This window comes from Asterias rubens, chromosome 18, assembly GCF_902459465.1.
Source record: "Asterias rubens chromosome 18, eAstRub1.3, whole genome shotgun sequence".
Lineage (NCBI taxonomy): Eukaryota > Metazoa > Echinodermata > Asteroidea > Forcipulatida > Asteriidae > Asterias > Asterias rubens.
This window is the reverse complement of record NC_047079.1, coordinates 188,233-211,487: the sequence shown is the minus strand read 5'-3', so window position 1 is coordinate 211,487 and position 23,255 is coordinate 188,233. Positions and strand designations below refer to the sequence as shown.

Here is a 23,255-nt window from a genome sequence, read left to right as displayed (position 1 = left end):
CACTGCTCTAAAATTGAAAGGGTCGTGGGATCGAATCCCACCCGAGTAACATGCCAGACACTGCTCTAGAATGGTGCAGGTCAATGGTTCGAATCTCACTAATGTCTGTGGCTTTACCCCCACAGTTCATAGTGCTCATCTCATCACAAATCGGTGTAAGCGTAGAACTAATACTATAATTACTAAAAAAGAAACGCATTTTTCCAACAAATAAAAAATGTATGTTTGCAAAAAAAACCAAAAAAAACATAAGCAGAATTTTAAAACATACTCCCAAAGAATCAGGTCACAGAGACACAGACTATATATATTATCTTAAACCCAATTTTGCTTGTACCCATGCAGCACCAGGCTTCATATAAACCAACCTTTGTTGAGTGTGAAAAAAAAACAACACCAAAACCAAAACAAACACTAAAGCCACATTTTTTATAAGCGAGTGCTTTCACACTAGCTAAGCATTTTTCTATAACGTGATTGTAGTATGTACATGTACCTTCATCTAAAATCATCTTGGGTAAAGTTGCCAAGGTTCGATAGTTTGAATAAAAAGCAAAAAAACAATGCAATTTTATAAACCTATAGGAAAATATTTTCCCTGCAAAATTTGTGCAAGAGAAAAAGGTCAGACTCAACCACATGCATTGTAGATTACACGGCAGTTACAACAAAATCTCAATCACCGGGTTATTCAGGATGTTGCATAGGCTGCACTATAGCAACAGTCACAGCTACCAATGTGGACCCCTATGAATGGCAAATAGTTGCCCAGGCCAAGAATTCTTTTCAATAAAATGGCACACCCATATGACTATCAGAGAGTCTATTGACCCCTTACCCCAATGTGACACGACTTCTGTCGTTATGCTTGCCATTTCGGAGTGCCAAACTGCAGGTAAAAGTATGGTAAGTGAATCAATGTCGCGTCAACTAAAATGTGCACTACAATGTATAGACAAAGGGGCATTGACTCCTAAAATAGTGCAACCAAGATTATTGTGATGATGAAAATAGTTGAATTGGGTCAATTGATGGAAAAAACCTTTCAAAGGCAAAAAGGAAACAACCAGGGACACAAAGGCTTCTCTCATTTCCCCGGTAATCTTTGTCAAGTTCAATGTCTGTACAAACCAATAACTAGGACAAGCTTACAGTCTGATGTGTACCTTATTCCTGGGTATGTGCTATGCTCTTCAATACATACTTGACAGTATATGCAAATGCAGCAAAGCCAACAATGACCAGTACATTGGCTAGTGTACTTCCTACAATGCCTTGTGGTCCTTGATGACCTAGTGGTAGTTGACCGTCTACAGTGTTTGCTTGCCTTGATGAATGACCAGGTATTGAGGAGGATTCTGTACTGGCTCTGATTTCCTCTTCTCTCCGTCGAATGGTTGCTCTTACTTCCTGTTGATCAATCAGGATCAAAAAGTAATACAATAACAATTTCATTTCATCAGGTATATAAAACTCACCCTCAAAGGGAAGGTACACGTTTGGTAATTACTCAAAACTTAAAAACTGACTTAGTAACGATCATTGGAGAGCTGTTGATAGTATCAAACATTGTGGGAAACGACTCCCTCTGAAGTAATGTAGTTTTTGAGAAAGAGGTAATTTCTCACTAAAATAATAAAAGACTTCTAGCTAGAAGTCTTTTATTCTTATCTGAAAGCACACAAATTCGTCCAACAAGGGTGTTTTTTCTTTCAACATTTTCTCGCAACTTCAATGACCGATTGAGACCAAATTTTCACAGGCTTGTTAGTTTATGCCTACGATGGGATACACCAAGTGAGAACACTGATCTTTGAAAATTACCAAACGTGTACAGTGTCTTTAAAGATCAAGCTCCACAGTAATGTCCCTATAAACACAAGCTCTATGGGCAACTTGGGTTTTGTCTTTGAGCCGCATCAAGCATACCGTCAGGCATAAGTGTGCGATACAGAAAATAAATCAGTCCTAATAAAGATGTCCGACTTTACTACTTGTCATGTCAAGCTGGAAAAATCTCCATCTTCTACTTTCAAAATAACCTGGACTGAACAATGCTTAAAGGAACACGTTGCCTTGGATCGGTCGAGTTGGTATTTGAAAAGCGTTTGTAACCGTTTGCTATAAAATGCATATGGTTCGAAAGATGATTTAAAAGTAGAATACATGTACAATGATCCATACAAATTTGCCTCGAAATTGCATGGTTTTCCTTTTACTTTGCGAACTAACACGGTCAGCCATTTATGGGAGTCAAAAAGTTGACTCCCACAAATGGGAGACTGTGTTAGTCGACGAGGTAAAAGGAAAACCACGCAATTTCGAGGCATGTTTGTGTGGATCATTGTATTCTACTTTTAAAACATCTTTCTAATCATAAGCATTTTATAACAAACGGTTTCAAACGCTTTTCAAAGACCAACTCGTCCGATCCAAGGCAACGTGTTCCTTTAATAGCTTACATTTAGCAAGCAGTACAATGTATAATGTTCTAGGGTTACAGTGTGCCACCACACGCACCTTGTGAAAGGAAAGTAAAATCAATAACACTTAACCAGATCCAGATATTTTTTTGATGTTCTGTAAACAATTTCAGGTGAGGGAAAGGTGTGGTTTGTGTTCCACGATAGTTGTAGAGAATACTTTAAAGACACTGGACACTATTGGTAACTGTCAAAGACCTAATGCATAAAATAACAAACCTGTGCAAATTTGAGATAACTATGAAAGAAAAAACACCCTTGTCACACGAAGTTGTGTGCTTCCAGATGCTTGATTTTAAGACCTCAAAGTCTAATTCTGAGGTCTCAAAATCAAATTCGTTGAAAATTACTTCTTTCTCGAAAACTACGTCACTTCAGAGGCAGCTGTTTCTCACTATTTTTTTTATCCTATCAACCTCTCCCCATTACTTGTTACCTAGTAAGGTTTTATGCTAATAATTGTTTTGAGTAAATAGGAATAGTGTCCACTGCTTTTAAGCATGAAAGATATGAATGTTGGTTTGGCACATACTGAGAAGACTGTACAGATATGACAGACAGGACAAGAAAATAGAATTGCAAAGTACAAATTGCAATCGAGGTCCTAAAATGTTGAAATGATTGGTAAATATCATTCATTATGTAACATTTATAAAACTCATTTTATTAACAAAACCATTACTGTTTGTAACAGATGGCTATTCCACACGGATACTTTAACATGTAAAAATCTTTAGATAAAAATGTTAAGAACATAACAAGCATACCTCAGCAATATCCGGAAACAACTCACAGAATGTTTGGTTGTTCAGGTTAAATGGGCCACTCTGGACACTCAACTGTCTTTTCTAGAATGCACAAAATGATAAAATCAATATATTAATGCAAAACAACTACAAACAATGATTGCTAAATTGTGAACCTTGTAAATCCTTAGAAGGTGCTGATTGGGTCTCTTTTTTTCTTCAGCCGCGCCACGCATCTGGAACTCTCTACCACTTAATCTTCGATCTTGTGTTTGTACCGTAAAATTCAAGTCTCTTCTCAAAACTTATCTTATGTCACAGGGTTTCAATGACTAATTTTTGTTGTGTCTGTTTTTCTTAGTGTTGTGTTTTGTTTTTGTTTTGTTTTTGGTTTTACTGCGCCTTGAACACCAAGCAGGGTGGATATGTGCGCATTACAAGTCTTATTATTATTATTATTATTATTAGGATTCATCACTGCAATAACATATCTTTCTGAAAGTTTGTATACTCAGCGCCTTGAGTACCCTGTTTGTTAGATATGTGCGCTACATATATATAAGACTTTGATATTATTATTATTAATATTGACTATATGTTATGAGCTGCTTCTGTTGTAATATGCACTAAGTACCCATCCTATACTTTGCATCATATTATGTGAAGGTGTAGTTGGTACACGATAATAGAGACATGTGCAAACATGGCGACCCGTTTGACAGTTCATCGTAATGGTTGAGTACATTCCATTTCTATTCTGATACTCTTGAACCCATCAACCAACAATGATGACTAGACCAAGTTAGTCAAAACGTTGAGACCAACCCAAGAACTGACTCTGCGGTAGTGCAGTTAATTACGATCCTATAAGGTAAAGTAGTAGTCCCAGCCTATTTCTACACCATCCGTCCAGGTAATAGTTAATAAGCAGGACAGTTCTTTTTTAGAACTGAGAAGTCTCCCGAACACCCGAACAATCTACTCCGCAGTAGTAGAATTAAGCAAGACAGTTCTCTAAGAACGAACTCTACCTGGCAAGTAGATAAACACATGGTGTTACCGCAAACCAATACATTGATACCTCACCATGCAATGCCTCAAATCCTAGATATGAAAATCACAGAATTAACATCCATATTCCATGAAACAGAACAGGTTACATTTGAGTGTTTACATCACTGGCTCTGATGTAATCAAATCATATTTGTACCTCAATCGATTGGAGTCAGTTGCGATCTCTACAAATCTGGTGCCGCTATTTTTACTCCAATGCATTCACAATCATCATACGCAAATATTTACAGTAAACTTGCTTGTGTTCGTCAACTCGCCTTCAACGCGCCAACGATCAATTTACACAAAGCACAGTCCATAATTAACTACGCGGTACTGATCATTACGTCTTGGGCCGCGACAACTCAAAATGCAGGAATTGTCCTTTATTGTCCTTGATGCACAAGCTCTGTGAAAAAAAGCAAGATGGCGGTCGACGGCTTTGCCGCTTGGAAATAATTTTTCCACGATAAAAAAAACTCAATTTTTATAACCGAAATGTAACTAAAACTAATAAAAATTATCTTTTGGCTAATACTTTACAGTTCCAGACTGTTTAGTGGATTTTAAAATGTATTATTGGAGGTGTTGATGGTGGATCGACGGCACCGAGTGAGTTGACGGCATGGTGATTTCTGTCCAAGGGAATTTCCCCTACAGCTTCGCACCCACGCTCGGCCACGGCAACACTCAGTTCATTCATCTCCTACTAATAAAGTACTAGAATAACCATTGGATCAAGGTGATGAATACCGCTCTGTGATGGCAGCGCTGAAGAAACATCAGGCCTACGTCATAAATATTCACACAGCACATAAACGCTTCAAGAATGTTGTCCAGCTTAAGCGCTGAAAAGAGAGACCACTATGACTAGACATGAGGATGTAAACAAAGTATATGCATTAAGCGAAAACTTAATTTGAAGTAAAAAAAACAAACCTCAAAGATTAACTGCATCAACCCAAACTAAACTGACTGCTGTGAGATTGTGAGAAATCCATGGGAAAAGACGCGAAGGTGTTTTTAGAAGATACCTTCTTTGAAAAACAAAAATCATTCTGTAACGATATTTCGATAATTTCAAAACCAACATCGATATTGGCGATATTGTTAAAGTTTCTAAAAAAATCATTTATTATACTGCCCAATGTGAGGGATAAATCCTTGTGACTTACTGTGTAATCTGATGTTTCTATGCTACCCAATGTGAGGTACTTACTGTGTAATCTGATGTTTCTATGCTACCCAATGTGAGGTACTTACTGTGTAATCTGATGTTTCTATGCTACCCAATGTAGGATTCTTTTCTACCATGAAGCTTAGGAGTCCAGTAAGAATAGTAGACACAGACCATGCTGGGTTCCATGTATCTGGATGAAAGTCACTTATTGACAAACATAACCTGTATCAAGATAAACAAATTCAATAAATTTGCACGAAGTGATATTGGTAAGCAGATTTCTGAGTGTATATTTGATGCTGATTGTAGCAGTAGCGTCATTGAGCGAAAAACTGGTTTGGTTTGAATATAAACTGCCCAGCAGAGACTTTATACTCAAAGACTGCGATACCAATAAAAAAGAAGTGGACAATTACAGCAATCTATAGTGTTAACTTTAATACATACTTTATTGCACTAAATTCACACTTTGTGGCAAAGTACAATGACTGATGTGACGACACTGCCACTCACTGCACATCGCCACAAAGGACTGCAAATACGCACAGCCTCTCTCTTGGTGCGCTTGTGACTGCGGTTTATATGCCGGGCAGTTTATATGCTGACACCTAGATCTTGTTTTTTATTTTGGGGGGCATTGCGGTTTATACACAGGATAAGCAAAAAATAACGGTAATGGGAATAATAGATAGATAGATAGATAGATAGATAGATAGATAAAAGGTTTATTGACAATAGCCATCACAGCATAAAAACTGAATTGCAACTATGATACAATATTTTAAAAAGATTAAAAGAACATCATTAAGAGAACAACAATTAATATTAAAAAAAAAAAAAAAAAAAAAAAAAAAAAAAAAGTAATAATAATATAAAATACACAAGCAAAAAGGGGAATAAAATTAAACAGCAAACCACACACCTCACCAGCACACACAAAAAGGAACAAAAACGCATGTACACACTTGGACTAAACAAATACAGCATTTAACAAGAACTCTGCAACACAAACAAGACCAAAAGAGCTTTATAAAACGGAATGCAATAAAAAAACAATTAATATTGTACGAATCGAACCAGGTAACAAAATACAACAAGCCATGAGTCATAAGCACAGGCTGGAGAACTATGGGGTCCGGATGGGAAAAAAAAAAAAAAAAATCAAAGTCAAACAGAACTGTTGTTCCACAAATTAGCCATTATATGAGAGGGTTTTTCTGACAGCGAGTTGTTCTACATCTAGGAACGGACAGTTTGTTTGAGTTCCTTAGGTCTCTATTGTGGATGGTACTCTTCTTTGGAGGGACCCAACTATGGAAACGCTCTGATTTCATTAGTGATTTGAAGAAATTAAGGCAAAGCTGTTCTCGTCTATCAAACAATGTGGATAACTTACAGAGTTCAAGTGCCTCATCATACTGTGTGTACTGATTGCCAAGGATGATCCTACAAGCCCTTCTCTGAACTCGTTCCAGTGCAGCGCTCTCCTTGGCAGTAAGACCAGGATGCCACACAGGGGCAGCATATTCTGCCAGGGGACGTACGAAACCAGAGAAGATGGTGATAAGATCATCCATTGGCAATTTGAAGCGCTTAAGAAGTTTCAGTAGATACAATCTGCCATTAGCCTTTTTAAGCATTTCTGCAATCTGACTATCCCATTTTAAATCAGACCGTATGTGAACACCTAGAATTTGTGCAACTTCCACAGTCTGTATTAAGTAACATTGGCAATTTTGAACGGGGCTGTGTTTCATGAAAGATACTTGCATGGAAGCACATTTCTCAGGATTAAGTTTCATATGGTTCACTGCGGCCCAGTTCTCAAGTTCATCCAGATGATCTTGCATGACAGATGGTTCTTTATGCGCTCTTGTCTCAATCAAGGTTAGATCATCAACGTACTTCAGGGATGTAAGGGAGGTATCAGAGGCTGCATCATTCACCATGGTTACAAAACCAAGTGGGCCAATGCGAGTGCCTTGGGGTACTCCACCATTTAACTTGATCCAATCGCTGGTTTCACCTTGGTAGCGAACACATTGTTCTCTTTCGGTGAGAAAACTGGCAACCCACGTAACAACCGATGGCCGAACGTCGAGGGAGATGAGTTTTCTCAGGAGAACATTATGGTCAACTAGATCGAATGCCTTGCTAAAATCAGTGATAACAACAGAGCTTACGTGACCAGGCTTATCAGAATTCATGAGCAAAGTGTCCATAAGTTTCGCCAGGTAATGAGTGGTAGAGACTCCCCTACAATTACCGTACTGGTTGGGGTCTATAGATTTATCCAAGTCCTTGCGCAGCCACTTAGCCATGAAGCCTTCCGCAACTTTCGCAAAGTGGTCAGTCAGGGATATTGGTCTTAACTTGTCCCAAGTCGCTGGTTTAGATTTGGGAATAGGGACGACCACAGCTCTCTTCCATCGAGGTGGGACAATACCTTCATGGTAGGATTGATTGAGGATGCTCGAGAGGGGTTTGCTAAGTTCGTACGCGAACTCTCTGATTAACCGTGCAGATATACCATCAGGTCCAGGGGCTTTCCCTGGCTTTGTCTTCCTCAACATGTCGTAAACTTCGTAGTCCTGAACAATGGGACAGGGATGTTGATCAGGTCGATACACAGGGAGTTGAGAAGTGTCAAGGGCTTCCAGATCTTTAGCAACCGAAGCAAAGGTGTCGTTAATACCGCTAGCAATGGCTTGAAAATCTTGGGAGTCAACGCCTGGAGGAGGTTGTATACATGATTGAGAGTTGTTCAAGTTAGCCATGAGTTTAATCTGCTTATACCACTCTGCTGGGTTAGCTTTTTTGTGTCATTGGACTCTCGTTTTGAAATGTTCTTCTTTGGCCTTGGCGATTTCACGACGGACCTTGTTTTGTAGTCGTTTCCATTTGCAAGAACGATGCTCGTGGTGGAAAACGTGTTGGCGCTTCCGGATAAGACGTTTGACGTAGGTGGTCATCCAAGGTTTGTCGGTACTATGGAGTGTCATGGTTTTTGTAGGGAAGTAGTGGTCTATTTTGGATTGCAAGGTGTCATAAAACGCATCACATTTCTCGGTAGCACTTGTTTGTCCATGAACTTCTGGCCAGTCATGATCCACAATCCAAACTCCAAACGCTCTGATGTCTGAGTCTCTCATAGGTCGTACAACTCGGGATCGCGTTGTGTTGATCTTTGTGAGGGTGCTGTTCAGAGGCGACCAAAGAACTGAAGAATGGTCGCTTACGGTGCCAACCGGGGAACATATTTCAGGGACATTGTAGTAACATGCCAGGTTGGTGATGATTTGGTCAAGGATTGCGTCTTTACGTGTAGGTTGGTTCACCACTTGGGACAGCCCATTCCCACAGCAAATCTGACTGGTTTCAAGGTGGTTAAGGTCGCCGAACAAAGTCACACCAGCATGCGGGTAGTTGGTGTGATAATCTGGTTCATCACTGTGAGGTAATGACCTTGACTGGTGGCTGGCTGCTGTTTATGGACCACACCTTCTGCTCAGTCAATTAACAGCACACCAAGCGCATGTCGGACTTTATAGTGGCGGACTTTTGGTTGTGCAAATGGGTTGTGCTTAATGGATCAGTCTATTACCAACAAGTACAGGTCTTTTTCTCAGATTGAATCTGTCAGATTGAAACCACACCCAATCCAGTGTTCCCTGATGATGTATAAAATCAATAACAATAAGCAATAATTCTTGTGCGTGATCTATCAGCATGTTTCTAACGCCAACCCATACCTTAATATACCACAGTGTCACACACGCTAATAGTAATATAGATAGTAGAGCCATTGCACAAAGTGCTTCAAAGAGAACGGTAAACTGTCGCAGCACCAGCTGTGCTTAATTACAATAGAATTCCAATCACTGTTGGGAGAGATAATGTTCTCAACCTTGGTTAAGTTCTGCAGTGAAAATCTGTGGCACTGATGAACTATTCAAATACAATGACAGGAAAACCGACAATTGGAGACATTGAGGAATCTTGGCATTATGTGAAACTATAGGATTGTTAATTTGGTGAATAATTGACTAACCTTGTGTTACACTTGAATCTTCCATTGGGTGTTATCATGTAGATACTTGGAGGTTTAAATGGGAATTCTCTTGGGAAGACTAGTTTGCCATGATAAAGCCCTCCTTCATAAGGTGTTCCTTCTGGTCCTCTTACCACATAATGCCTGGAATATCATAATCAATTATTCAACACTAAGATGAACAAATCACAATACCGGGAATTTGTCTATGTCTTCATAAAGCACTATCAGCTATGTACAATGCATCATTCAGTATGCTTCAGTGACTGCCATTCAGCATCTTTAAGCAAACTCAAATCCTTGATTCTAATTGGATGATCCATAATAAGAATAAGAATAACAACAGGTATTTAGAAACACTCCCCTTAGAAAACTATAACACAGCGCTTACAAAAACTGAAAATGCACAATAAACAACAAAATCTTATTGAAAATCTACAAACACAATGTTTGAAAAGAATGAGAAAAAGAGAGAAGCTTAAACAGGGAAGAGATGTGTTTTCAGAAGTTTTTTTAATTGGTCTGTGGATTTAGTGGCTTTAATGAAAGAAGGGATGTTGTTCCATTCTGTGGATGCAGTTACAGTGAATGTGCGATTGCCAGATTTGCTTCGGGTCCTAGGAATGGGTTATGAAATGTAAAGCAATCCTTGATATATAAAATGGCGTCTGGTCAGGAAGGCTTTAAAAACAAACAAAAGTACTTTGAAGAGAACTCTTTCTTTTACGGAGAGCCAGTGTGGAGAGATGTAAGTAGAGGACGGGAGTCATAGTAACAATAGTCTTATATGAACCTACAGCCCATATCAAATCCTGTTTAATCACCTATTCTAAACTATGAATCAAGTTTGCTTAAAGATAAATTTGTTTTTACATGCAAGCTTGTGGATATCGGAAACATTTAGTCAACATGCAAGCTTGTGTATATCGGAAACATTTTTAGTCTATCGGTATTCTATATTCAACTAGACTCCAGGCCTGGTTGGATATGGGATGCGGTAGTGATAAGTTACAATGGCATTTCATAACAAAAGTGTTTCTAGAAACTTATTCTGCTAAGAAGATATTAGTTGAGAATCTGTCACTGTATTATGGTTTAGTCTACCTGCAAGCCAAATGTTTAAGTTGTCTTTTATGTAATTTTTATATGATTTGAACTCATGGAGGAGTGCTGATAGAGATTAAAGGCAGTGGACACCATTGGTAATTACTCAAAATAATTATTAGCATAAAAAAAAAACCTTGCTTGGTAATGGGTAATAGGGAAAGTTTGGTAGTATAAAACATTGTGAGAAACGGCTCCATCTGAAGTGCCATAGTTTTCGAGAAAGAAGTATAAATTTTCCACAACTTTGATTTTGAGACCTCAGATTTAGAACTTGAGGTCTCGAAATCAACCATCTAACCGCACACAACTTCGTGTTACACGTACAAAGGTGTGTTTTTCTTTCTTCATTATCTCGCAACTCCGATGACCGATTGTGCTCAAATTTTCACAGGTTAGTTATTTTATGCATATGTTGAGATACACCAACTGTGAGGGCTAGTCTTTGACAATTACCAATAGTGTCCACTGCCTTTAAAATCCATGCATCAATTTGTGGCATGACTTTGCTTACCATTCAAGTATATTTGATGAGAGTGGTGAAGCTGTAACATAAGGCACTGGATCTTTCTTTATTCTCATGTAATCTTGCTTCAATCTGGCTGTAGCTGTTGTGCTGACTCGTTTACTCATTGTCAATGTTGGTTGTGCGAGTCACAACAATCTATAAAGGCAATATTAACAAGTTTTAATCAATAAACATTATAGATACTACATGTCATCTCGAATATTCTAGAGAAAATTGAAGTATCACTTGACCACAAATCATTTGTTTGTGATATTAGCGAGGTTTAGCTGCACATTAGGCGAGCAAAAACATCAACGTGAACGTCAATAAATTGTATTTTGTCTATAGGATGTCCCCATTGGGCTTACTTCATTCTCACGTATGACGTCTACTGGACTGCACATTGTATATATGTACCTGACGTGAGAAATGACAATTGCATAAGTGTATGCTTTAAAATACCCAATATTCCTGACAGACATAGAACAGACCAGAGAGGAGGATGGAAGGATGCAGGTTTACAAATACAAGCAACTGAGGTGGGGGCGGGGGCGGACAAAAACAACAAATTTACCAAAAAAAGTTTAAGTCATGAAACTTGAAAGTAAACAAACAAACATTTCTGCTGGATTTGGTCAATTACCAATGTAAAAGGCGACGACAATTGATGTCTGTTCTGCTGATGAATAAACAGAGAGAGGTGGTGGGTGGGGGATGCTGCAGAGACGATCAAAAAGTCGAAAGAATTGTTCCTACACGGACGGTATCGAAGACTGGTTTGCCCGGTTTGTTGTCCATCTGCTTTGATGCACAATCATTCATACAAACCTTGATTAAAAGAAAACACTGAAGAAGTGAAACACTAATTGCATCATTTTCATTTCTAGGAAATCAATGATATGAACTTATGAGCAATCGCCGCAGACTGCAGATTGATTGCGTGTACAACACAATTTCCCCTTACTACCTCGGGTCCAAAGATTATAGAGCGCCGCAAGGCGCAAGATGCGGAACGTGAAATACGCATGGGCGCCATTTCAGCAAGTGAATGTTTTGTTTCCCATTGATAGGAATGGTCATTGTCTGCACTGATCTGCACTGATCTACTTGTTGTATCAAAAGAGTTACTTGCCGAAATGGCGTCCAGTGGGATTTCACATTTCAGCCCGAATTCCGCATCTTGCGCCTTGCGGCGCTCTATAATCTTTGCTCGGGTCAGAGTACGACGAGACGACACAACCTTTAGCCTTTAGTCAAGGCGCACGCGGCACACCGGATGGCACGCACAACCCCAAAAATGTAACGCACGAAAAAAATACTATCAGCGCGAATGGCGTATAGTCTTTTTCGTGCATGCTTGACATTTTTGGGGTTGTGCGTGCCATCCGGTGTATAGTACCGCGTGCGCCTTGACTAAAGGCTACACAACCTTCAGCAGCTAGTTCGGTTTCAGGTTGCCCATTTTTTTTTAGGGATACTCGTATCCCCGTTTCGAATCCACGGCTTCGGTTTTTCGTTCGGCTGAGTTGAGGGCGCAATACCAACTCAGATGTTTTATCTTTTCACAACAACAAAACACAAGCAGCCTAGTCAAGAGGAATTCTTGGTCCCAACAACTTAATTCTGTCGATGTTCTTTATCCCCCAAGGTGAGATACAGGTGAGATAATATTATTAATTAATAATGGATTACTTTCCGTATGGCGCCACCACTTTTTCACTAATTTTTACAAAAAGGGATATCTCATTGAGGTAAATTAGATACTATATTATTTCATATCGAATGAAAAAGTGGTGGCGCCATACGGAAACTTTTCCCATTCCCATTGGATGGATGGATTTCCATATTTATTATTTGTGATAATTTTTAAAAAAGAGTCCGAGGACTGAGGTGTCAAAATGACTGCGTGCAAAATAGGATAGTACATAGGCCTATCATTATTATTTACCTTTTAGAAAGTTGTAGGAGGAGACCGCAGCAGCCCATATATATCGAGAACCTCTGGGACTTAAATTCAGACCAGTCGTTAGGCGTCCGGTCCAAAGATAGACTAGAACGATTTGTAATCTTATAGTTATTGACATCTGTCCTGCCGGGTAGCTTCGAAAGAGGTAGATATGGGCAAAGTGGCGAAACTAGGGGGTAGGGGACACCCGTGTCTGTGCGCCAGGTAGGTAGGTGCATGTGCCCCAACGGATGGCAGTCAACTCGACCCCAGCAAAGACCCAAAGTCATCTTATTGACATCTGTGCCTCTGGGTGGAGAGTAACATCTCTAAACGGGCAACTCAGCAAAGTGGCGAAACTTGAAAGGAGGGGGTGGGGGTAGGGGGGAGGTGACACCTTGCCTATAATGGGAGGGGACACCCGTGTTCGTGCCCTGGGAAGGTGCATAAGCGCCAACGAATGCCAGTCAACTCGCCCCCAGCTGTGCTGCCGGGTGAAGAGTGAAAGAGGTAGATGGGCAACTCATCAGCAAAGTGGCAAAACTAGGGGGTACAGCCTAGGGGGGAGGGGACACCAGTGCCCGTAACAAAGGTAGGTGCATGTGGTAGTCAACTCACCCCTAGCAAAGTCATCTTATGTGCCACCGGGTGAAGAGTAGCTTCAAAAGAGGTAGCCCTGGTAGGGAAGAGGTAGATAGGCAACTCACCCCTAGCAGAGTCGCCACCTAGCAAAGTCTCCCCCTTTGCAAAGTCTCCCCCCTCACTTGGAAAAGTTGCCCCCTCTCAAAGTTGCCCCCTGACAGTGACGGCACAAAATTGCTAATTTGTGGCCAGACGTTTAAATTTTTATTGAGTCTTTCACGAAGGCTTTAAGCTTTCGGGAGAGGCTCTCATCTGCAATAGTTGCAGAAGAGATAAAAAAACAACAGAGGGCCTACAGTAATTTCAAAATCAAGTTACTGTTAAAATGACCATTCCGTAATAAAGCATCAAATAATTTTGTTAAAAAAAGTTAAGATTTGAAATTTGTAACAATTGAACAAGATATGTGTTGTATCTGAGTTCAAATTTTCGCAGGTTTGTTATTATTTGTGAATATGTCACTAAGTGAGAAGACTTTTCTTTGACAAAAGGAAAATGTGTCCAGTGTCTTTAATTGATTACAGCCAAACTCGTAAGAGTCAGCACACTAACATCTTGGATTAGTTTGGTAATGATGGTGTATCACGCTAGCTTTTAGAAGATATTTTGAGAACACCATGAATCATCACTTGGTACTTTCTTACAGGAGAGATCTTTTATGTTTATTGATTGTAAAAATCCAAAGTATAATTTCATGAGTTATGATTTGTTCTCATACTAAACTTTAATGTAATTTGTAAACCCCTAATGTTGAAATTATAGCAGTGTCTTCATTTAAGATCTAGCTGTAGGCATGGATGTTTGTTTGAAGTTTAAATGTTTAAAACATACATTTGCAGGGGGAAAGAAAAAGAAGAATTACAAACAAATGATGTATTTCAATCTTTTATTTTTTTCAAACAGAAATGTGAGACTGATCATGAAGAATTGAACAATGGCTTCCTTAAGAATGAAGATGCATCCATCACAGTCGAGTGTAACTTTATTTACAAGAATATTACTAATGTTCTTAATTCCTTGTGCTGATACAAAGTTTTTGCAAGGTCATGGGATGCAACTTGGCAAACATAAAGACCCCATTGGTCACATAGAGATACTTGAAGGGATTCCATCCTCAAGAGAGTTCTGGGAGAACTATGCAGCTCAACGAAAGCCAGTCATTTTTAGAGGAGCAGCCCACCTGTCAAAAGGGATGCATCTTTGGACGGATGATTATTTAATGGACAATTTTGGGGATTTGAAGGTAAAGATCGAGTCAAAATCTGAAAAAGAGAACATTCCAACTGGAGTGAAAGGGCTTGGGCAGGATACCATCGCCAGTTTTTTAAGGAGTTATCAGTCAAGGAATGCATACATCGTCTCTCAACTTCCTCAGCCAATGGCATCTGGGGTCTCCGTGCTACCTTTTCTCACCTGTGGTACCTTTGTCAAACGGATTCTGGAGGCTAATTTGTGGATGAGTAGCGGTGGCACAAAGAGTCTACTGCATAGAGATGCAGACAATGCCATCAATTGTCTCTATGCTGGAACAAAGGACTGGATCTTCATCCACCCCTCCTTTGAAGATCACATCCCAATCGCTAAGGTAAGGTACGTAACAAAAATAAAGCATTTAAGGAAATGTACAGTGATATTTATTATACACAAATCTAGAACTCAGCAGTGTTGTATCTTCACAAAAAAGCATTACATAAAATTTGTTTTGCATGATTTCAGGAATTTTGTGTTGAATGTGCAATTTAAAACCACTTCTTTGGATGACATGATTTTTTGCACTTGTGGCGGATGTTTTTAATCACTGCCCCCTATAAAAGTCCACTTCCCAAAAACAATCCCATAAAAAACAAAAAATTGCCTCAATACTGTTTGTGCTCAGTACCACACCCCCACAATTGACTTGAAAAGCGTTGACAGTGTACTGCGGTAACCTCTCTGCATTGAGTGTGGCATTATATCCTAGCATATTTGAAATGCATTGCTCTTCACAGTTCAGCTCCCCCTCCCATGTGCATGTAACTCTGTGGCCCTGAACTCTGGCAGTGAATTTTCGGTATGTCTTTTTGTTAGCTGTTATGTGAAACTCGTTATTACACAAACTGTTGGAAAACCTGTTTTTGACTGTTATAAACTATACACAATTATAAACTATACACAATTAACTCAATTTATATTTATTGCAGGAAGAAGTTGAAGCTTATGGGGGTTTTGCACTCTTGGATCCTGACAATGTTGATCTGGATAAGTACCCCTCTTTTGCTGATGTGGACTGGACATATGCCAATCTTACTGCTGGTGATTGCCTATACCTCCCCTATGGTACGTAAAACAAAAACTATTATTAGTATTTTATGCTGCCTGTGTATTCTACTGAAAATGAACAGAGTGCTGCCTTGTAATGCTATGTTTTTTAAGACATTCTTGACCTCTACCATATTCTATGGGGTGGATTTTTTCATTTTCTGTGTATTATTACTAATTACATGTTACTACACGTAGCAAGATTTGGGTTTATAGTTTCAAAACAAATGCCTTTCAGATATCGAAGTGGAGTATTTCGAGAAATTATTTTGCAAATTTGTTTATTTTACATTCTCAAACAGACCTTAGATTATTTCTTACTTAATTTTAAAAAATGTAGTGTTTTGGGGCATGATGTTTTATAGACAACTACAATGTCTAGTTGGTAAGACACTGCTCTAGAATTGCAAAGGTTGTGGGTTCGAATCCCATTCGAGTAATATGTCTGTGATTTTGTTCACAGAACTCTGGAAAGTACTGTGCTAACACACATATCGGTGTGTATGGGTTAAACCGAACAATTAATAACTAGGCCTACAATGTTGTCTAAAACCTTGACAGTATTGGGGAAAAAAAGAAAAGAAAAAAACCCCAATAAGGCTGAAAGTGCATCTATATTTTATTTCCATTGAATTCATTGTAATTAATCCTTGTGAAAATTATCTTTTTGTGATGTAGGTTATTGGCATCAGGTGCGCTCATATGGAACAAGAAACATGGCTGTCTCGGTTTTGTTTTCACGACTGAGTGATGTTGATTTGAGTGACTGCAATGACAAAAGCCAAGACTTTATCCCTCTGACTGAAATTAATATGGTGTTTACATATGATGGATATGAAGATCAGACAATGGGTGATACAGATCCTTATGAGCTTAAGTGAGTTTAATAATAACAATAATAATAATATCTTATGTAGCGCATTATCTACCAACAAGGTACTCAAGGCGCTTAGTATAAATATACATTAATACAGAAAGAGAGGTTATTGAAATGTAAAGACTTTTGAAACCCAATTATGTAGCACCTTATGAGGGTTTACAAGGCGCTACATCCCATTAGCAGCCACAGCCAGGAACATCGGGGCAAACCCCTTCTCTTTTCGATAAGAGCACCTTGGGTTCTTTTACATGCGTTAAAGCACCGATTCTTTGCCTACTAAAGCAAAGCCATGAAATTGGGCCCAGTACTGTCTGTATTATTGTAGACAAAATTGTGTGCATAATGCCATACAGAATTTTGATTTTGATGGCATTTATAGCAATTTAGCACAATTACTCCTCCTTACTAATAGATTATCTTTTTGGGGGGTTGAACATTGGTAATTTGTTTTGTATCTGTATCAATATCATGACAGTGAGACATTGATTGAGTGGTGTCACTTGCAGGGAATGCTGGACCACAGCAGTTTGATGGAAAGTCTTCTTGAGGTAATTGTGTTACTTTATTGCTTTTGAAAATCTGTCAAAAATAGATTGAATGGGCTACTTCACTCTACTAACCTGTTGAGTGAATACTACAAATGTGTTGTTCCCTACATACAATGAATTACTTCTTGTGTCCTACAGTCCCTTTGTCTTCGGTAAGTGTTTTTGGGTCCAGCCAACTGAATAGTGAATCGCCTAAGGCTAAGAGATTGTCTAGTACAGGGGCCATACCCAAAAAGGGATGAGAGGGCAAATGTGTCACCTTGCCAGTCTCAGGCCTGCCTATGAAGCATAGTGAACATGTGAACAACCAGCTGCGGATCTACTGTCCAAGGAGCCCAAACCTAACATGTGGAAGATCGATGCTAAATCAGTGCAGTGGGATGGCCTATACGTTCACGCCCATCTCACTCATCCTTGCTGATCAAGATCGAGCAGGAAGACTACAGTGTCCTCTCATAGCCCCATTCTGGTCCCGCCAGCTGTGGGTTTGCTTGCTCGTCAGGCTCCTCTATCAACCCAGCTCGGGGTGATTCACTCGGCTCTGAGGAATCTTCGCCTGGCGTGCTAGGTACTGTAACGCAATAGACCTTTATCACGGTGTGGCCATCTTGATTTTACTCCCTTCCGACTTATTGTAACCAAACTGAGGCTGGTCGAAATAATAGTCTGGTGCCATGTTTGCGCAATGAATGCTACATTCATTACTGTTGGAAACGGGGAACATGACCAAGATGGTGACTGCTTGATAAAGGTCTATTGCACCATGGAGATTGCACATACTTAGTGATTTCATTACTATTCAAGCGCTGAACAATGGCCAAAGAACCCTGAAACCAGTGTTTTGTACGGATGGTACAGATTTTCAATTGGCTTGTCAGAAGGTGATGTGTTTTATAAAGATTTTTAAAATATTTGTTATCAGGAATTTGGATTGGACTTTGGTGGAGAAAACAAGTTTCAGGAAACTACTGTGATTTCCCAACACTTTGATGAAGATGTTCTGAAGGAAATAAATATAAAAGAAAGTCTTGAAAATATTGTAAACAAGGTAGGTACATGTACCTTTACATTTAAGTATTCCTTGTTTACCTTGCACCATGTTTTTCAATTAAAAAAATCAAGCCATGATCTCTAATGAATTCTTAGCCTTTCTGCATGTTTCCCTGTTCCCTTACATGCCTTATGGATTATACATCCATTTTCCTGTACTAATGCTGGATTGCTTTCATCAGTTGGAAAAAAACCTCTAGCCATTAAACATTTGCTTTGTCACTGGAACCTTTTACTTGTAATCTGTGATGAAATAAATAAATTGAATTAAATTGAATTTTTGGATAAAAAGATGTTCCCTCGTAGACATTACAGATTGAGTGGGCTCATATCATGTTTACAGTCATGTTTCTGGCCAATTATCTGCAAACAGAGAGAGAACAAAAAGCCCTGGGTACAATGCAGTTATCCTTCTTAACAAAACCTTGGTTGGTTGAAAGAAATGGGTCTTTAATCAAAGCAAAAATAGAATAAAAACACAAATCCATGCAAAGAGTCGTATTGTTTGCAGTGCCTTTTAATGGAGGCAAACAAACCATGATTACAGGGACTCATTGATCCAGTTGACTGTGAATGACAATCCTCCATCTAATCAAAGGTGTGGCGTGTGGATGACTACCACCATGACCACTAAACACACACACAAACTTGAATGCCAGCCTGCTGCTTTGTGTTGCAAAGAGTTTTGTGAGTTTATGTGTCCTCCGAAGCACACTGGTTATTCTTGTGAGGTGGAAGATGGTGTTTTTGAATAAACTTAAGTTCTTTTTATTGAAGGTTAGTTGATTAATCGCAAATTTCAATCAGTCAATCAGTCATGATCAGTGAACACATTTCAGACACAAGGAACTTGCACATTAGACCTTTATCATGGTGCAGCCATCTTGAATTTCTCTCGTTGATATTAATGTTACCAAACCGAGGCTAAAAGAACAAAACAGTCTGGTTCCTAATTACAAGATGATTTATAAGCTAAGCATGCGAGGAACATGACCAAGATTGAGGCAGCATGATACAGGTCTATTCAACGGATTGTATTCAATTTATTGTTTTTCTTAGCTGATGGATATATTAGACGCCAACCAGGATGGCAAACTAGTCTGTGATAAAGAGCTTAATGCTCTGTCTTTGAAAACGTTGACAACCTTGGCTAATATTTTGGACGGAGATAGCGGAAATACAGAGGACCATGAGTTTTTTAGCTTCACTCCAGATGAAATAAGGTACATGTAGTGTTTAACACACCAACTTGCCTAATGTTTGATTCATTAAGAACTGTTTGCTGTATCTCATTGAATGTGAAAGCTTTGATGTTCATAATGGGGCAATATGACAGATCAAGACAGGGGCAACATTTAAAAAAGTTAATGTCAAAATTGTATGATCTTAGTTTAATCCGTGTTGTAATTACCCTGGGTCAAACATTGCCTTTGTTTTCCTTCAAAAAGTATTTTTTTAGGTTTAGTGCAGCACAAATCAAGATTGAAAATGAATTGAACATTGAAACTCATCAGACATACAAACCTAAATATCAAGACGACAAAGACTTGATGATGTCATGATGACCAATCGATGACCAATTGAGCTCAAATTTTCACAGGTTTGTTATTTTATGCATCTGTTGAGATACACCAAGTGAGAAGACTGGTCGTTGACAATTACCAATAGTGTCCAATGTCTTTAAGGTGAAAAAGCTGACCCACATTGACCTTGTGCGATAGTAAAGATCGGGTACATGTACACAACCGCTGAACTGGAAGAGCCAATGGACCAAAGCTTAGTTGACAACTTAGATACATTATATTGGTGTAAAGTTAAACGTATGATTACTTCGCATCGCTGTTTGAATTATATTGCCAACCCCAAAAAAATCTCTCTCTTCATGATCAGTCTGGTTGCGCAATTTGCGCTGCGGTGGTCATCACAAATATTCACTCCAAAATCTATCTAATATTTGAAAACTCTGAACCACACATTGGAAATTTATAATCGGGTCTAAATTGGAGCAGTTACTGCATGGAGGTAGATCCTCCATGGTTACTGTGTAGGGTGTTAATGACTGGTTCAGGGAACTTAGCATTCAATGTGACTAACTCTCTTATGTCTTTGTGTTTCCTGACAGGGATTTCTTACTTACATGTATGCATGAAGCTGAAGCTCATTCTAATGGTGAACTGTATAAGGCAGACTTTTTGACGTTATACCAGGAGTATGGTGGCTCCAAAAAGGGAGGAATACAGGTAATAAGATAAAATTAGGTTATTCAATTCATTTCTTTCACTTTGTATCTACTCTGTTGAGTCATAAAATATTTCCAAGCAGGCCTCTTCCTTAAGAAACAAAACATATTTGTGGTTATATTTTGTTAACTCTGATTACAAATTAATAAATCTAAATTAATTGATCCTTCAGAGGTTTTAATATAAGGTGTTCAGTGATTAAAAACAAACTTTGTTCCCAAATAAAAAAACATACCTGAAAAATGTCACTTGATCAATGCCAGGTGCATTTTAAGTTTAAAGGCAGTGGACACTATTGGTAGTTGTCAAAGACTAGCCTTCACAGTTGGTGTATCTCAACATATGCATCAAATACCAAACCTGTGAAAATTTGAGCTCAATCGGTCATCGAAGTTGCGAGATAATAATGAAAGAAAAAAACACCCTTGTCACACGAAGTTGTGTGCGTTTAGATGGTTGATTTCGAGATTGAAATCAAATTCGTGGAAAATTACTTCTTTCTCAAAAACTATGGCACTTCAGAGGGAGCCGTTTCTCACAATGTTTAATACCATCAGCCTGTACCCATTACTCGTCACCAAGAAAGGTATGCTGATAATTATTTTGAGTAATTACCATTAGTGTCCACTGCCTTTAATAGTCTATTGTTTTTTCTAAACATTAGAACAAAAGTCCAACTCATGAGCTTTGTGCTCATAGTTCAGTTTTTTCATCACCAGTCTACCTTATCCCTGAAGGAAACGAGCTGCATGTTAATTCTAACATTAATGTTCTTCATTCAATACTTGTTTATTTAATATATAACGTTTGCCTTAAGGCCCTCTCACCTTGGTCATAATATGCCTTTATAAACTGCCTAGTGAATCTTGAGCTATGGTTCATACAAGGAGAATTCCTTTGATAAAGATATTGCTTTCTATCCCTGTTTGTTAAAGGTGTACTCAATTTTGGACAGTGGAAATGATAATATTGTTTCAAGAAAGGAAGTGGACGCCAACATAGAGAAAGTACTGCTTATGTTCAGAAAGAGCTTAAAATCATCCTTAAAGTCAGCCTCAGCCGGTAAGCATTAATAACTTGTTTAAAAATCACACACCATGTTCAATGCTGCACATTACAGCAAAGAGACTAAGAGCAACTCTTGATCGACCCAGAATCTTTTGACTTCTAGCTCGTCCAGTCGCTCCTACATGTTTCTGACGCCAAACTTTTGATGTACTTAGTTACTAATTTGGTTCAGCACGACTCTGAAGGCCTGTCTGAAAAGGGTGTTAGATTGGAAGTTGTTCTAAGAGCATTTTTGGCTCACTGGAAAAATCAAACACTTTGGATCACATAATAGTTGATGTAGCTTGCTGCCAAAGGCGCCCATGCCTGCTTCTCAAACACGTTGTAGCCGTGTCCTTCACAATTCAGCTGTGAGCTGCTAGGAAGGATGATTAGCCTCCAAAATTATTATAATTTATTTATTTCTTCATTGTGAAGTCGAGTCAAGGATTTGGCAATTAGTAAAAAGAGAAAGTTGATCTAAATATAAAGTTATACCAGAGCATCTGTATCTGGTCAGTACTGCACACAAACTCCACTATCGGGATATCAATGGTGCAGGGGCGCATGGTGGTTAATAGTGGATTAATAGTGGGCCCTCCGACCAATCCCCAGAAGTACATGTACATTTTTGTACAATGTACTCACTGTAGAAAAACAAGATTCAATGACCCTCTAGAACAATATTGCTATTGAATGTGTACAGCTCAACAGAAACGCAGTTTTGTTTTCACCTAGACTTTATGAAACTGTTACAGGTTATTGGAGGTTGTTTATTGAAAGTGGAGGATTGGAATGAATTTAGTTTTTATCAATCAATGCTAAATTTTAGTTCAACCCTAAAAGGCAACATGTTTTAAATGGTGCGTCAACATTGATCAACCACAGGCAATTTCAGAATTAACAATTTCTGTTAAATATTTTCACATTATATTCTTTGTAAATATCTGTTATAAACCCTATGAAACTTTATTTTTTATTTTGTTCTCTTTTTTCAATTTTAGAAATGGAAACAATTACAACAGAAAACAGGAATACAGTAGACCGAGAGAATGAATTGAGGAACAAACAGCATCAGAACCAACAGTCACATGAAGATCTCTAAATGCAACTTCAAAATAGTTTTCATTTGTTAAATCCATAATGTGTAGTGCACAGTTAAAACAAAAAAATTGGGAAAGACTGCAAATAATATATCTTTTCACTCACCATGTGAAGATAAACAAAAATCTAAATAATCCAAAGTTGTGAAAATAGTTAACAAATGAACTTACATAATTAAAAACTTATAATATAAAGCAGTGTTTGAGGTCTCTAAAACTATATTAATGCAAAGGGTGTTTTTGTTTAAATGTTGTATAGTTTCAATAGCTCTTTAGCGCTTGCTTTTTTACTAATTAACATTTGAAGGCACTGAACACCTTTGGTAATTGTCTTCTCATTTGGTGTAACTCAACATATGCATAAAATAACTAATCAG

The 23,255-nt window shown here is 38.6% G+C and overlaps 2 protein-coding genes across 3 annotated transcripts; one reads left to right on the top strand and one right to left on the bottom strand.

Annotated features, from left to right (window-relative positions):
• Nucleotides 1–12,083, bottom strand: LOC117302163 (ubiquitin-conjugating enzyme E2 J2-like). Its single transcript, XM_033785973.1, has 6 exons — nucleotides 11,769–12,083; nucleotides 11,132–11,281; nucleotides 9,514–9,657; nucleotides 5,546–5,684; nucleotides 3,251–3,331; nucleotides 1–1,410 (listed from the first exon to the last, which is right to left on the bottom strand). Exons 2-6 carry the CDS (start codon nucleotides 11,248–11,250, stop codon nucleotides 1,168–1,170), a joined length of 726 nt encoding a protein of 241 aa, XP_033641864.1. The 5' UTR covers nucleotides 11,251–11,281; nucleotides 11,769–12,083; the 3' UTR covers nucleotides 1–1,167.
• Nucleotides 12,084–12,608: 525 nt separating this feature from the next.
• LOC117302684 lies at nucleotides 12,609–23,255 on the top strand. 2 transcript variants are annotated; one of them, XM_033786674.1, is made up of 10 exons: nucleotides 12,609–12,773; nucleotides 14,616–15,297; nucleotides 15,893–16,028; nucleotides 16,689–16,887; nucleotides 17,366–17,438; nucleotides 18,361–18,486; nucleotides 19,548–19,711; nucleotides 20,611–20,728; nucleotides 21,664–21,790; nucleotides 22,780–23,255. In XM_033786674.1, exons 2-10 carry the CDS (start codon nucleotides 14,647–14,649, stop codon nucleotides 22,878–22,880), a joined length of 1,695 nt encoding a protein of 564 aa, XP_033642565.1. In that variant the 5' UTR covers nucleotides 12,609–12,773; nucleotides 14,616–14,646; the 3' UTR covers nucleotides 22,881–23,255. The 2 variants fall into 2 exon arrangements, with proteins under 2 accessions (XP_033642565.1, XP_033642564.1); XM_033786673.1 differs by having other exon boundaries at nucleotides 12,609–12,784.